Genomic DNA, 16,927 nt, shown 5'->3' with positions numbered 1-16,927 from the left:
GTCTGTAACCCCATGCATGCCAATCACATTATGCAGTTTACAGTCTCAGGAAAACACACACTTCGAAACTGGTGTATTTTTTACATGGTAGTTGCAATTGCATTGTTTATTGTGGAGCAGGGTCTGTAGGCCATGAGGATTCCAGGGGGTGGTCCCCGCAAGCATGGATGAAGGACTCTTTGCTGTTTTGAGGCTGATGGTGCCTCTGGGTGGAGGCTTCTTGGTGGTACAGCTGCTGTTGTTGTTGCTGTGGGCAGGAGAGGGAGAGCTGCCTTCATAGGGGATGAACAGAAGAGACAGAGAAAGACACAGAGATTGTGGCACAACCTGGACAGGAGGCAAAGGTCTACACCAGGTTGTCAGAGTGTACCTTCTTCAGATGCATCTGAATTATTTGGTGAAGTATTTTACATTTCAAATAAAAAACATTCAAACAAATTTTAATACTCGTGATTAAAAATTTTAAAATCAATTCTTAAAATCACTTAAAATTTTTAAAATCTTTGTGATTTAACATAAACAATATATATGAACTTCAAATAAACAAGTGCACAAAACAACAAAACAAACGTGATTAAAGCAAACTGCTACCAACAAAAAAAGTCAAATACATTGAAAATAACTGAAAATGCACCGGACAAAATAAAAAAACAATTAAAAAGGTAAAAATAAAAAACAAACCAAAATGGTCCAATGCATTTAAAATTAAATCCAAACGGTCAATGTATTTGACAAAAAATAGAACAAAACTAACCAAAAAAACCAAACAACTAGTGCTTTAAAAACAACTAAATCTTTAAAAACAGTTAAAATTCATTTTTAAAAATCATTTTAAAAGGCAATCATTCATAAAAAGATTAAAAGATCTTGGACTCGGGCTCCAGCAGGGGGAGATGACCATCCCCGGAGGTGGGTCCCATCATGGGATCCTGAGCTCCGCCAGATCTTGTATCTGCCAGTTCTTAAAGGCTTCCTCCTTGCCCCTCTGATGGACCTCCAGATTGACATAGTCCCTTATAAGTACCATGCCCCTCCGCACGATGACAATTGGGTCCAGCTCCTGCTTATTGAATAGACAGATGTCCCGTCCCTCCCACAAGGCCTGTTTCACTGCGCAGACGACACGCCACCAGCACCTCAGGGTGGAAGATGTTAGTCCCCTGGCAGGACCGTATAAGATCTGCTGGGCGGTCGCCCGCACAGCAACGGCAAACCTGTGGAGGAACGGAGAAAACAGGAGCCAGACCCTGTAGGCGGAGGGGCAATCCCTAAAGATATGAGCCTCCGTCTCCTTCCCCAGGCAACCCTTGTAGGGGCAGATGTCATAAGGGGCTAGGCCCCTTCTGTGCATGAACACTCGGGTGGCGAGACACCGACTCACAGCCATCCAGGAGACATCTTTCTGCGTATTTGTGAGGCAAACGTGCGTAGCGTTAGCCCAGATAAACCGGCAGGTTTTGGGAGGGAAATCTTCTATCCGGCTGGTCTCCTGGGTAGATCTCATCTGGCTACAGATGGTCTTATAATCCCAGGAGGCCAGCACGACTTTATGGAGGCCTACTTCGAGCGCAAAGGCTCGGAGCGCCCTGTAGAACGGCAGGGGATCCCATGAGTACGGCCTGGTGTTATCTATGGCGTAGAGGCCGAATGGTCTCAGGCTGCAGGCAAAATAAAAGCGGTTCATAAAGCAGCCTGGATGTTCTTGACCACGTAGGCCAGCCCCTGCGCCTTTATCAGCCGCACAACGTCCGGGACCCCCCTGCCTCCATCCAGGGTACCCTTCACCATTTGCACTCTCTTCAGCCTCTCCATTTTGCTCCCCCAGACAAACTGAAATATAATTCTGGTCACTAGTTTTGCGACGACCTTGTCTGGGGGGAAGATCATTCCTACGTAGAGGAGTATCGGGAAGAGGATGGCCTTTACGACCAGCACCTTACCGGCCATCGTCAAGGTCCTTGTGCTCTAGCCGTGGATCTTTCTTTGGACCTTGGATAAGGCCTCCTCCCAGCTCCGGGTGCCCGTGTTGGTCCCGTTGATCGTGATCCCCAGAACCTTGATGGACGGCTTCACAGGGAACACGGTCGGCAGGCCCCGGCCGACAGGCCATGCTCTGGGGAGGTAGACCTCGCTCTTGGCACTATTGACAGCGGCCCCCGTCGCCCTGCAGAAGCCGTCAAGCAGTTCCTCAACCCTGGCCATGGACGGCGCGTCCGTGCAGACCACGTCCACGTCGTCCCGGACGTCCCGGCGGATCGCCTGCATGAACGGCTCCAGACAGAGGACGTACAGCAGGGCCGACAGGGGACAAGCTTGTCCTAAAGACGCAATGGCTGAGTCTATGTGCAGGAAGCACTCAATACCTGCCTCCTATGCTCCTTTGAGAGCAGCACACTGCTCTGTGCCATGGATGGTACTAGGCTCTGAAGCTAGGGCGTGACAAGACATTCTCAGATCCTGGTCAGGGAAGATGGGCAATTTCATCGGCTCATTGGTAGAGGGTATAGAACTCAGAAAGGGAGCTCTAGGGCTCCTCTTGCACAGGCCCCTCCATGCCCAGGTGAAGTGTCACTCGCTGCAACAGGGCAACATGGACATGTGTGGCCCTCTGGGATGTTTAGATGTCTGCCCCTGCATCTGGTGTTGAGCTGGCTACTGGGGCTCCTGCATCCCACTGACCACCCTCCCTGTCACATGCCACCAGTATGATGGCATCATCCTGCCATCTGTTCCTGCCTGGGCCGGAGTCTGCTGAGGCCATGGACAGTGGGGCCGGGGGCATGCAGGATGGAGAAGCCTAGAGAGAATGGTCCACCGACAACCAATCCAGAACTGAGGAGGGGCTTGATTGGACCAGAGCCTGGAGGACTGTTGTGATCATGGCTTGGTGTCCCATCAGGATCTTCATGAACATATTCATGGTCTCTGTCTTGGACATCTCGCTTTGATGTCTGTGAGATCTTTCCGAGAGGGGAGAGGTCAGCGTCAGCTGATGGTGAATGGGTCCGTTTACATGCTGAATGCTGGAAGAGACAACTTAAAAATGCCCAAGGATGAAGCCAGCACTCTGTCCAAGCAGGGAATGGACCCTTTGCATGATCCCTTGGAGGTTGGTGAAGTAATTCCCATGGCCCTATGCATGCAGTGTTTCTCTTCTGGAATTTAGCACAGATTGGGCAAGAAGAGTGGTCTTGCAGCTCTACCCAGACATGGAACACAGTGCTCATGTGCATCCACTGGGGGAAGCCAGTGGCCAAAAGAGAATCTGGGCTGGAGTGTTTTTCATGCTGGTGGATGCCAATCTTACCCTCTTTTGCTTCAAGTTGGAAGAAAAAGAAAAAATTCTCCTCAGGAATTGTAGTGGCCAGATGAACATCCACACCAAAGCACTGACAGCAAGTGCCAGATACCAATGAACACCGAACATCAGCCAAGCAATGAGCACCAACATGGAAGTGAGTGGAGACAGCTATGGCTATGAAGGGGAGCAGTGCTGAGCAAAGATCCCTTCACACAGCGTGGAGGCAACGGCTTAGTAGCAGTGAATAAAAGGCAACGGCTTAATAGCAAGACTCTTGTGATATTCACAGCTACAGAGGAGATGCAGGTTCTTTCTCTACAGCTCTTCCAGTTGCTGTAAGGTGCTTCCAAGCTCTCTATCTATCTCATTCTGAAAGAAAAAAAGAGAAGCTAGAGCAGCAACACCAGATGAAAAATCATTACTATGACATCCCAGCCACAATTTCACAGTTTACATAGTTAATTGAATCCATAATCCGTGCATAATCACTCCGAAAACTCAGTGTGTGCATGAACTGTGCAGAGGGCAAAATAGTTTTACTTTGGTTATTTTGTTTGTTTTTCATCCTTGTTTGAAGATATTTTTTGTGTCATCGTGCACATCATTAAATCTATTTCATGCCATCCATCCCAGGAAGAGGAAGCTCAAAGTGATGCCATGAGGGGTATAATCAGGAATGCAAAATGACAGCCTCACTGAATGCAAGCAGGATGTACAGTATTGACATGCAAAGTACTGCACCTAAGCGAAGAAAAACTTCTATGCTGTTACTTGGAACGGTACTCCATTTGTGTGACAGTCACTGCGATAATACTGAAGTGCTGACAAAGGAGCTGACAGGCAAGCAAGGCCTATCAGTAAACATCTGTCAGTTCACTTGTCTGTGCTATCCTGTGCATTTCAACATAAATAACATTACAAACCATGCTCTTGGTGTGTGAGTGTATTTAGCAAACCTTAATGTTCATACTGACAATGCCGGAGCCCGGTGCAAATACGAGTGAGCTGAAGGAGTCTGTGGCTTTTCACAGAACGGCCACAGAAGCAAAACCGATAATGATCACATTGAAGATGGCCATGCACTGATCTGTCTCTGATGTGGTTTTTAGCATGTAAAAGAATGGATAATGATTCACACATCCTCATAACCATGCTCTCATCTCTTGACTTCATCTGAGCCAAAGAATGATTGCAGTGTCCACCCATACCCACCAATAAGGCATTAAAACATATTTGTAGTTGTGTGGTGCTGCCTGAGTATCCTGAGCATAACAACTGTGAGTGTACAACAGGCGGAATGTCATCTTGCCTTTTAATAACTTGGTTTCATATCACAGGAAGAAAAAAGAAGAATTGTACTGCTGTTTTGAAAGGTTATTATTTTCATGGTGAGAGCTATCTGAATGGTTTTGAGAAACTGTATTCATCTGGGGCTGAGGTAGATCTGAAAGGATATAATTTTTTTTTACTCCAACCAGTTTATCTCAGCTTTGGAAGTAAATCATCTCTGTGGGGAACGATTAAACTGTTGATCTCTTAAAACAGAGAAAATAGAACTTGCTCTTACATTTAATGCATTGCTGCTCACTATTAGGAGTGTTGCAAGGACTTTCATCCTTTTCAGACTCGAAAGTGACATAGTGTGAAGTGTTGTCTTTTCAAAAAATACTTGCTGTTTTTCTTGATGTGAGTTAACTCCTATCTACACATTAATAATGCAGGTGAATTCTTGTGAGATTTCAAAATAAAATTGTGTTTTGTCATGTGGTTGGGGGGGGGGCGGGGATTGGATGGGGGTACAGGTGCCTGCCACATATTATCTGGCAGTTGGTATTACAGAATGTCAGCTACCTACAATATCTTCAATCCATAACACTCCTTGTTTTAATTTGAATATATTAGAAATATTATGGCAAATCACTACTATTATTACATTGATGTATGTACATGTACTACTTATATACAATTAATCACTTTCAAGGGGTTTATCCATGATAGTAATCAAGCTTTTGTCATTAACATTCAACCAGTAATTTGCAGGCCTGCTGTGTGAAAATATATATATTTTTAAATATTTGTCATTTATTAATGCATAAACATTTAATGGATGTTTAATAAATTACATGAAGTCTATTAATAAAGCAGTGTGTATCAATAATAAAACGTAGCAAAAAATTACATTAAAAAGATAATTAATCTTGTAACATGGGTAAAAAGTTTACATGAGAGTTTAATACAGAAGGTTTTGCCAGCACAATATGTATAAATGATACTCTGTTTTACTAAACGTAATGCTTTGTTCATATATTGTGTCTAATGAATTAAACATACTCATGACATTGCAGTATAAAGTGTTATTAATATGGCCCTTCAAAGCCAGTATTCTCAGTAACAGGGAGCACATTTGATTGAAAGCCATCTCGTCGCTAATGTCTCTCATTCCATTCTGACAACTATAATTTCTGAACTCGATTAAAGTAAAGGGATTAACAGGAAATAGTGTCTCTTCTAAAGGAATTCCACTTGCAGGAGATTGTAGCACTACAGGATATAACAATGATAACTTCCCTTGCAAACATCTGCGGCTTCTCAGAATCTGTCACTCTCCTGGCTTGTATGCCCATGATGTTTAGACTATTTGCAGATGGATATATGGATTGTGTAGTATTTCAAGAAAGACATAAATAAATAAATAAATAAATAAGCTTCGCTTTAGTCTAAAACTGTGTGTGGCTGTAGGACATGACTGCATTAATATGCATTCTGTGTTCAGTGCAGTCTGCCAAATGTACTTAGCTGAGATACTGGGCAAAACCCACTCAAGACTAGAAAGTGAGTTGGCAGGAAAACCCTGTTATTTACTCAGCATATTTATTCCACCCACAACACAACTCTTCAGAGCCCTACCAAGCCGTAAACAGTAAACGGGGAAGGTTTCAATGAATGTTGTGGTGGTGATGTGCATGTTGTGTGTGTATGTGTGGAGGGGGAGAGAGTGGGGGGTATTTATAAAATAGTTAAGCATAAATAAATACACTTTTATTATTTAAAAATAATAAGCTGTATTAAATTTATGTGACATAGTAACCGAGTGTGGGCTGTGTGGCAAAAGCAGGAACACAGTCTTGCCTTTTATTAGCACATGCTTTTCTCATCTTTCCATTTTCCATCTTTCCACATTCTTGTTTCCAGTAAGTGAATTCATTCTCTTTCAATTTTATTATTACGCAGCGCCAGTAAATGGCAGAACTGTGCAATCCCACCTGTAATGAAATTGCTCGTAGTGTCAAATACATGATTCAATTCCCAACTTTCGGCCACAACCCATTGGCAGTGTGTGAGCTAGTGAGATTCTTTGGAGGTGTATCCATTGAAATTGTCAGCCATTATGCCTTGTTTGAACCCCCATCACCACGAACAGATGCCTAACAATTAAAGAGCAAACAAGCAAGCTGCACAATTGTTGGCTGTGAAAAATGGTGACCACTGCCAGGCATATGTTTTATATCACAGTGCAATTCAGTTTCAAAGGAGAAGGTGCAGGATATCTCTGTGAACTTGGAGGAAGCCATTGAGTGCATCTATTTGGAACAATGCAATCATCTGTTGATAAGTGATTATATGAAATCTCTACCACAGAAAGAAAATCTTAGTTTACAATACAAAAACAGTTTAATTTTACTTTTTTTATGTATAGATGCACAAAACTTTACCTTACCATGGACAATATTTATTTCCAAAACAAAACAAAAAATCTAGATTTTATTAACTGTGGCATTCAAAGAGTTGCCTAAGGCTTAGATTGCTTGATTAATTCTCTTATTTGGTCTGCAGGAGCTGAAATATAAGATACTGATAAAGAACAAGAAAACTGGTCAGCTTCAGGACACTTTACTAAGCACAGGGACAGGCAGGCAAGGACAGGTGATAGAGTGTGAGGACAGTGAGGATGAGGACTCAGAGGAGGAAATGCCTAAGAAAAAAAAGCATTCCCCTAAATCAGGCAGGCGAGCAGAAAAGAAAGTAAGTCAAGCTGCGAGCAACAGAGGGACAGAGACAAGAGATTGTATAGTTTTGTCCTATTCTATGGCATGAAAATGATTAAGACTTGTAAATCAGACATTTCATACAAACATATTATTATTATTATTTAAAAAACACACCTTGGTTGAATAATATGAATGTATAAGGTTTTCAAAATGTATTACATGTAATTCAGAATCTTCTTTCAGATACTTCTGTGAAAGCATCTTACTCACAGTTAGGCTAGATTTCACATGAATACTTGCATAGTATCTTGACAGCATAATATCTTGATTTATTGCAGTAACAGTTTACATTAATTAGGCACTTTTTGGGTGTAAGTAATTACTTATGTACTTACAGGGTGTTTGCTATGTGGTTACTCACAGAAACAATATAGGCAATATGTAATTAGGCATGCTGTTTTGTAAGTATACACGCAGATGTGTAATAACTTTACCATATAGGTATTTACGCATTATCTAAATTGGTACATTGTACATGTTATTACTCAGTACTTACACTTCAAAAATGCCCACCACGTTTTAGCATTATTCCTGGGAAGTTTCCATTTTTCCATCCTGCATGCAGCGCCTGACATTTGTGTTGCAGAACTGAGCTGATTCATTTGGCACTGATTGTACCTGAACCTGTAAGGCATGCATGCCTATCCGATGTTATGTAACGCAGAAGAATGCTTCTTTCAACAAACCTGGACGCACAATTGCCTCCACAATTTTGAACTAATTTGCAAGAGAAGCAGATCTCCTGTGCAAATGAATGACTGGACAGTTGTGCATTTGGTTAGTTTCCATCTCATTCTAGGACTTTTCCAAATTATAATTTTATTTTTTATATTTTGTTCTTTCTACAGTGCTAGATGGCTTTTGTTTTATTTTGTTTTGTTTGTAACATAACAGCCCAGCCACTTTAAATGGCTGTCCAGTTTGTAATGAATGATTATGTACAATTTGCTTGTTTTCCCTGCTTTGTTCTAAAGCCAACGTGGGCCCAAAAAAACAAACAAACAAACAAAAAAAAAGGTTAGTTTTTTTTTTTGCTCCCTCTATTCCTCTTATTCAGAGCCCCACAAAGATGCAGTCAACTATTGTATATTTACTTTAAATGTGCAGTACAAGAATAACATCTGATATTCCTGGAGGGTGCTGGTAAAACAGAGGATTAAAATTTTAAGAGAGGACATCAACTGACTGTGCCTCTCACATAAGCAAGAGCAGAAATTCTTCCACAAACAGATGTGCTTCTTTTTCTGGAACCAGTGCATCATGATAATGTACTCCAGGGGTTTCTGGTGTTCACTCTCATTGGGACCTCAAATGCTTAATTGAACCACAAATGCATTTGTTTAATTTGACTTTTTAAACATGTTTTTGTCTCAACAGCTGGCAACTTTTTTTCTCTTTGAAAATACACCTTTTACGATTGGAAAAAACATTAAAAGGTTTAATTAAGCGAATAAGTGGTGTTACTCCAGGGGTTCAATTAATGTACTCACAGCTCAGCTGGATGGTAAACCAGAGAACTATATGTTCAGATCCTGGCTGGAGAAGACCGGCTTCATCAGTAGAAAGTGCCTTCAGAACTGGTTAATCATGTACAAGAGCTGAGCTGAGATACAGATGCCAGATTGAGCAGTAAATCGGAGTAGCTATCTGTTGAAACAAAATGCATGCAGTTATTCTTCTCCCAGCCCTCTTACCATCACCTAAGCCTATATACTCTCCCTCCCACAGGCCTGTAAAACAACCTCCAGTTCAATACTAAATGATCTCCATCTGGATTCCAACTAGGAGCTCTATTTCCAACAACAAAAACAAAACAAAAAGCAATACATTTGTTTACTAACATATCTGACGAATAAGGAGCCTAGCTAAAGCAATAGCCTCCATGCCAGGCACCTTCCCTACACTATTCAATGCGTGTGTCAGCAGTCACCATCCATTAGAGTCTAGAGATTTGTCCAGGAGCCTTCTGAGGGCAGTACAAGGAGGTTTTATTTCAAGACATGCTTTATCAGAGTCCTGAACTGGTATGACATGTTATGATTTAAATAAATGTGATTTTTGGTGGAATTAACCCACAATGAAGCGAGGGAAAGAAATTTTAAAAAGTACAAGACGAAACTTCAGCTGTGTGCTCACATTTACCACCTTGTTTATTTAAATTCTGCACCAGATGTATGACAAAGGCTTCTGAGGGTTCTGCCTAGAGAAACAGCTACATTTGCAAGTGAGAGCAAATGTGACTGTAGTGGAAGCGCAGTACCAAGGGATCAGGACTATCTAATTATGTGGCCTCTTAAGAAATACACTGGAGTGTAACAAGAGGAGGCAAATTAACTGTTAGTAATAATATCAATGTTTTTTCTTTTAAATGAAAGTCTCAAAATGCCTAGAAGTACTGTTGTTTTGCAGTTGTCTACAAGTTGTGTAGGTATGTGTAGATATTTGCTTGGAACAACAAGAGATGAAAAAATGAATGAATGGATCTGAGAACTAACCAAAATGTGATAAAATTGAAAGAGTGAAAATGTTAAAATGGCAATCGGCTGGACACATTGCGAGAAGAACATCAAAGATGTTCAAAATAAGTTATTCAATGGATACCAAGAGATGAAAAATGACCTGGAAAATTATCACATAGATGATGGGAAGATGAAATCATACACTTTGTAGGTGTGACATGGAAAAAAGATTCTGTAGAATAGATAGAATGCAAGTGGAGACATCTTGAGGAGGTCTTCATTCAGCAGGGGATCAATATAGTCTGATGGTGATTGTGACATATATATGTAACTACCCATGTCTTGGTCTTCATTTTAAGTTTCCAAGAGATGACAGGTAAAGGAAATAAACAGTATTGCTCCTCAGCAGTCCACAATCCAGAAAAATGCAATCAATAAAGAAAAACAATTCCAATCAGGCTTTTATTTCACAAGGTTTGAATTCCAAAAAAAAAGGTTAAAAAAAAGGAACAAACAAGTTCATCCAAAACAATAAGAAAAACTAAAAAATATACATATAAATCATAATCATTACAAATGAACTCCTATAGCAAAAACAGCTTGGTTAGTTGCTCAAGTATAAGGGTATTTCATGCTGTAGTGATTTAGGAAACATTACTAAAAAAATCAAACAAACCCATATAACCGTTTACCCTCCATTTTATATAAATCAATTAATCAGTTAGTAACCAACCTTAAAACAACTGAATTCAATTTAGAATTTAAATCACCACATTCACATTCAATTATCAGATACATTATACATTTCCATCAGTTAAAACGGTTTACAAACCTAACAATTAAAGCCAGAAAGTAACAACAGGGTTACACATATATACAGTGCCCTCAAAATGTCATTGTTGTTATTCAGCTTGATCTTTCACAATATGAGATAAATCTAGCTTTTAATTGAGGTACAAGTGTTAAAAAAAAAAATCTTAATACAATAATAAATATTCTTCACAAAAACATGTGTGTCACAATTATTGGTAATTACTCAGAAGTGGTCATCTCTTACTTCTCGTTTCACTGGGGTATAAATATGAGGTGACACACATGCCAAACTCCCATATATATATATTAAACATATATATACATTTATAAAAAATAAATGCAGTCTGATATCATCAAGGTTTGACTCAGGTGGGATTTCTCACCTTTGCCTCATATGCACTTGGTGAATTTTACATTATTCTGACACCACCCAGTGCAATACTGTACTGTATTGTAAATTAGAAGAATGTGTTTTAACTCCAGGTGGCATTGATGTAGTAACAATAATGAGAATGGTACTTTTAATTGTGTATAGTTTTTTTTTATATCCAGGCTGTTAAAGTTAAAGGAAAGCAGAATATAGAAAGGCAAAAGTGTAGTTGATTCGCCTTACAGAGTAAACATCAGAGTGACTATGCAGGCAGCAAAATCCACAAGGAAATGTCAGCATTGACACCCCAGCTGGCTTTCTGCGGCTGCTTTATTGAGGAGGAGAATTTCAACACCAACACATTTATGTCTGGAACAGAGCTGACAGACAGGGTGCAACAGGCAAAGCATTCAAATGCAATAGCTGTTCTCCTCAAAAGCCACAATTCCACCTCCAACTACAGCTTGATTTTGTTTTTTAATTTGTCATGCTTAATATTATGATTAATGTACCTCCCTCCACCTCCCTTCCTCCCTAGTACAAGCAGTAGCTGGGATTTTTTTCTTCTCAAATTTTCACATTTAAATTTGCACGTTCTATCTGGTTTAACAAAACAATACACTAAAAAAAAAAAAAAAAACTAAACAGTTTGTGCAAAGCCTGTTTGTCAGCTTGTTTAAGCATTCCGCAAAGTGTAACAGTAGATTTTTGGAGACTTTCCAAATCAATTAACGGCAATGTCTTAACTTTAAACTCAGTCCCTACCATTCAGTTGAAACAGCACATGCACATGTGTTTTTCATTGGTTTCTCTTTTCATTGTTTTGTCTCCTTTACCCAAGCAGAAAAAAAAAATTGTGGTAGCCATGGAGCTGTCTGATCTGGTCATCTACACAAAGTCAGTGAAATTCATCAGTTTCAGCCACTCCAGTGAACACCAGAAGTGCTATGAGAACACCTCAATTGGGGAGAACAAGGCACGGAAACTGGTCAGGAATGCAGGTAGACATGGATACTATTTGTATAAGCATGAGTGAGACAGTCGGCACAACCCTCTGCAAACATTGTGTTGGGTTGCCGAATAAGCTAGCCTCCTCCTAAGGCAGCACTATGTAGTAGTGGTAAGGGTTCAAATCCCAGGTGGGCAGTGCTGTTGTACCCTTGAGCAAGGTACTTCACTTAGATTGCTCCAGTAAAATGCTCAGCTGTATAAATGGGTCTGAGCATCTGCTAAATGACAAATTATGTAATGGTTTGTCTAATGTTTAGGCAGAAAGTGTTGAATAGTGTAGGTGTAGGTCACCTGTATTGCAGTTCACAATGAGAGAGAAAAAATGTAGTAATAGTAATTATCTATCCATCGATCCATTTTCAAAACCGCTTATCCTGGTGAGGGTCACAGGGGAAGCCGGAACCGATCCCGGCAGGCATAGGGCGCAAGGCAGGAATACACCCAGGACGAGACGCCAGTCCATCACTGGGCAAGTAATAGTAATTATCAATTTGGCATATAGATGACAGTAAAAATGGCCGTGAGGTGCCTAGAGCCCAAAAGAGATAGAGGTTTCCACCACATCTTGGATCTAAGACACTGCCACCTGAAAGTGTTGCGCTTCATGTGGAATATGAATAATATCTAATTTAATTTGTTTTCAAAGCTTGTGACATTTTAAAGGTATGAATAAGTTAACTGTTGGAATTTGCCTATACAGCAAATAAGATCATTTAATGGTTTAAATGTTTAGAAATAGCTATGCATTCATTTTACTCAGATTCTACTCAGATTTTATTTTCAGCTATAGAATTGCTATACAAATGAAAAACAAAAATCCTTACCGTCACTGTCACCTTTTATGTTTTTTTAATCCCATCTAATGATATATTGTGGATGTTATTATAGCTCGGTGTCATCGTAAAACAAGAAAGCTTGTGTGACATCTTAATCAATGAGATGCAACTCTTTATGCATGCCCCACAATTATATAATCAGTAGTTAACACATTGTCCTTATGCTTTCGATCATGTTGATCTTAAACATACCTGAATATATCTCCCAAATATAGCCTTCATGTTTGCTGGATATCTATTACAGAACTGAAGAGGGGCCTGAACTTAAAATAATTATAACTCTGTTGCTACTAGGGTTAGACAATAGGGGGAATGAAGAAAAATAATGATGAACAAAACTATGATGTAAAAATGTTAAAGAGTTCTAGAATCCTATCTCTGAATCTGATACATCCTGTTCAGTCCCTCTTGCTCTGATAGTGTTCTACATCCAAATTTAATTTAATAGTATCACACAACTATTGCTTGACATCATATGAGGGTATATAGGGACAATAACATAATTGACCCAATTGTAGGGTTTTTCACTTTCTACCCTTATTCCTCTCAAGCCTGGAATACAACTATCATCTTATTGGTGTAGCTTCATGCAGGATTGATTATCAGTTTGTCTTCCTTCTGCTATTGTATGCTCCTGATCCCTCCTGAAGTGCAGTTGAGTTCCTGGCATATGTCTGTGCCTAGCCAGTGAGAAAAAGTATGGCTATTCCAGTGCCCTTCCTCACCAGCTAGAGCAGTGGTTCTCAAACCTGTCCTGGTGTATCACCTACCCTGCTGGTTTTTGTTCCAACCGAGCTCTCAATTACTTAATTGAACCCTTAGTTTAAGTAATTTGATTACATTTGACTTTTTTAATTATGTAACTGAAACGTTGGTTCCTTAATAAGATCATAATTTCCTTATACAATTTTATACTCAACTTAAAACCCTTACTGTTACAAATGGCTCTGATTTAGGAAATTATTACTTCAATGAAGGGTTCAATTAAATAATTGAGTGCTCTGTTGGAACAAAAACCAGCAGGGTAGGTGGTACTCCAGGACAGGTTTGAGAACCACAAGCTAGAGAATCAGTACCTTTCTGTTTTCTGAAACACCCAACCATTATAGTACATTCGTTGACCTGCAACATCCCATTGACAGCAGCATCTTGAGATAATCGCTGTACTTTCCCTTGGCTTACTGCACTGCGGTTGTTATACACCCTCTGACTTTGTAGGATTACAGTGATTTGGTCCCTTTGAACAACAGATCCATTACAGTCTGTGCTGTGGGAGGGGGAAAACAATTAAGAGAGAGAAGGTTACCTGATTGGGTTCTGCCCAGCAGTCCAATTTGTTATCAGTTAAAAATAAATAAATATATACTGATTCAAGAGAGCACAGAGGCACTCCACATAGTGGCAATGCTACTATAGGAAAAAAAACATGATTTGCACTCTCTAGTACACCTGAGCTTAGCTGTCCCCCAAGACATCTAAGTTTAAACTTGTACAGTGTGTGATAACCATTGAGGGATATGATATTTCAGTCCTTTAAAACCCAGGATGTACAATTTAGCATTTGTTGTGGATTCTCATGCTTGCATCTTCAGTGTACCTCATGCCATTCTAAGATCACCAAATATATTCCCAATGCAATTCAGATGGGTGACCTGAAAAACAGAAACAACAAATCTCCGAAATAAAGTATAAGGGGAAATCCTTTACTCTTATCATTATTATTTCACTAACAATAAGCTGCACATTTTATATCTTTGAAATACACTTTAGGATCAGTGTACCTTAATAATTAGCACATTTATAATTGCATCATTACTTAACTGTAGGTGCTTTAGGTTCACATCTTTCACATCCTACAGCTAGAACACATGTCACCTGTATGCTATCAGTTCTCAGAGTTTCATCCTTCTCCAGTTTCATCATTTGATTAATCTTTTCCAGAGGTTTGTGCCAGCTGTCCTTCATTCTATTGAATTAATTAAGGGTAATGACTCTCCTCCTGCTGTGTACTCTGCAGGCACAGAGTTTGTTCTTCACAACATGAGATTCATAAGCAGGATCTACCCAGCTGGCACTCGAGCATTCTCCTCCAACTACAACCCCCAAGAGTTCTGGAACGTTGGCTCTCAACTGGGTAGGTTGTTCAGTGCATGGTGTATTTATTGATTTGCTCTCATTTGCTTTTTTGTTTGTTTATTTGTTTGTTTGGTAGTACATTGTAATCATTCTTCAGCATCATTAAAAGTCATGCCAGCAAAAGAGACAAAGATCACGATCCAAGAAATATCAATGAGATTCTTCACCTATAAGGAAGCATTTCAAAACACAAATTGTAGTTGCTCAAGTGCCATGGCTCACACTTGGCATATTTGAACTAATTTTGTCACAACAGCCTTAAACATCAAAGGGTACAGGATAATTGCCCAGCTGATCCATCTTTTCTTTGTGATCTATTATTAATCTGTTGGAGACGATCAAAGCCTGGGAGCAGTTAGTTTCCCTTTTTCTTGCTTTTTCTTTTCTTTCTATTTTGAAGCTCTTGGATTCATGTCATGCCTTTCACTCTGGGGCTTTAGGTGGTGATGTCCAGCTTAAGGCCTGCACTGAAGTCCGCCAGCACTGTGCTCTAGGCCACAGGGTTAATTGTTCTTCAGATTCAAAGCAAGCTGCCTTAGGATTTCACAATGGATCTGATTTGTTCTAAGAATCTGAGGTCAAAATAAAAAAAACAACCACAAACACAGTCATTCGGCTTAAGAGAACTGTCTAAATTAAGTTCAGGTATGAATGCCAGCAGGTGATTGTACATGTGCTCTAAAAGGACGCCATATGCTATTATTGGACTTCTAAAATGTTTCGGTCTTAGCTTCACCAAACTTGGTCTGATGTGTTACTGACTGACATAAATAAATGGGAGTCTTGGATAGTGTTGTGCTTTTTGTTACCATCACCGAAATCAATTATACTAAAACAGTCATGTATAGCAGGGTAATGGGATCTCTATCTGTCCATCAATCCAACTATCTGTCCACTTCGCCTTTTTCCCTGGTGAAGACAAGTGCGGAATACATTTTCATGCTTCATTGCAAATCTGACATATAGGGACGGGGCTTAGCTACACTGCAAGTAAAAGGAGTGAAATCAATTAGGTATAAATGATTAATACCAATGAACAGTATGTCATGGAATGCAACAGACCAAAAGGATTTGGCCTCAGAGTCAAGAAACCTTTTTAAAGGCGGTTTTCGAAATAAAGCCATATAACTTGTCAAATGAATCTTTATTAGAATTGCCTCTCACAAAACAGACATGACCAGGCAGTGAAAAGTGCGGGGCACCTGCAAATCTTATTGAACTGATTTTAAGACAGATCAACATCAGGTTTACAAATGCCTAGGTTATCTGAAATTAAATAGTTGCCAAAAGTGGGTATGGGATATGGGCTGCACTTCCTCTATTGTCCACAGCCTGTAGAGCAACCTTGCCACCTCAGAGTGGATCCGATGAATCAGCGGAATCCAAGACTCCAATAGAAAGAATAGAGATCAATGTATTCAGTCTGTAAAAGCACATGCACGTGTGCAGTGTAGCCCAGCTTACTTTCACACAAACTTCAGACAAAGGTGTGCCTTGAGTGAGGGCCAAAGAAGCTGCGATGCTTCTCATTGAATTGCCATGGCCTGTGATTCAGTTGGTCTCTGTGTTGACCACTCAGTCTCTGCGTCAGCTGACTATGGCAGATCAGCAGACTATGGTGGAGCCATGGAGAGCAAGAATTCTTTGGACATGGTCTGCTTGGGAAAGGGTAAAAGTCGACTGCATCTGAGTTTAAGACTGAAATAGACAGATAGCCTTAGCTTGGCATTATATGGCAGGATGTTTGTAACCCATTTGTCGGAATGGCTGATTTGCCTAGTGCACTGAGAATGCCTGGCATGAGAATTCCTCAAATCAGACAGAATTGCAACTAATTAACTAATTAAGTCAGGATAGAGACATGTTCCTTACTCCCAATCTACAGCAGCTTTTCAGTCTTCATTCAGAGACATTTGCTTAAATGAGACGCTAATGGCAATCTTAAGTTGATG

General features: G+C 40.1%; 1 protein-coding gene across 1 annotated transcript in view; it reads left to right on the top strand.

The window, feature by feature from the left end:
- LOC136750612 (1-phosphatidylinositol 4,5-bisphosphate phosphodiesterase zeta-1-like) overlaps nt 1–16,927 on the top strand; it is a 50,703-nt gene that overhangs the window by 18,716 nt on the left and 15,060 nt on the right. The window contains exons 6-7 of the mRNA XM_066705738.1: nt 11,837–11,993; nt 14,857–14,973. Of these exons, the coding sequence (XP_066561835.1) occupies nt 11,837–11,993; nt 14,857–14,973 (274 nt within the window). The remainder of the gene's footprint in view (nt 1–11,836; nt 11,994–14,856; nt 14,974–16,927) is intronic.

The sequence above is a fragment of the Amia ocellicauda genome, chromosome 5 (assembly GCF_036373705.1).
Source record: "Amia ocellicauda isolate fAmiCal2 chromosome 5, fAmiCal2.hap1, whole genome shotgun sequence".
In the NCBI taxonomy this organism is placed as follows: domain Eukaryota; kingdom Metazoa; phylum Chordata; class Actinopteri; order Amiiformes; family Amiidae; genus Amia; species Amia ocellicauda.
The sequence above is the reverse complement of the archived record's forward strand: the minus strand, read 5'-3'. Positions and strand labels throughout refer to the sequence as shown.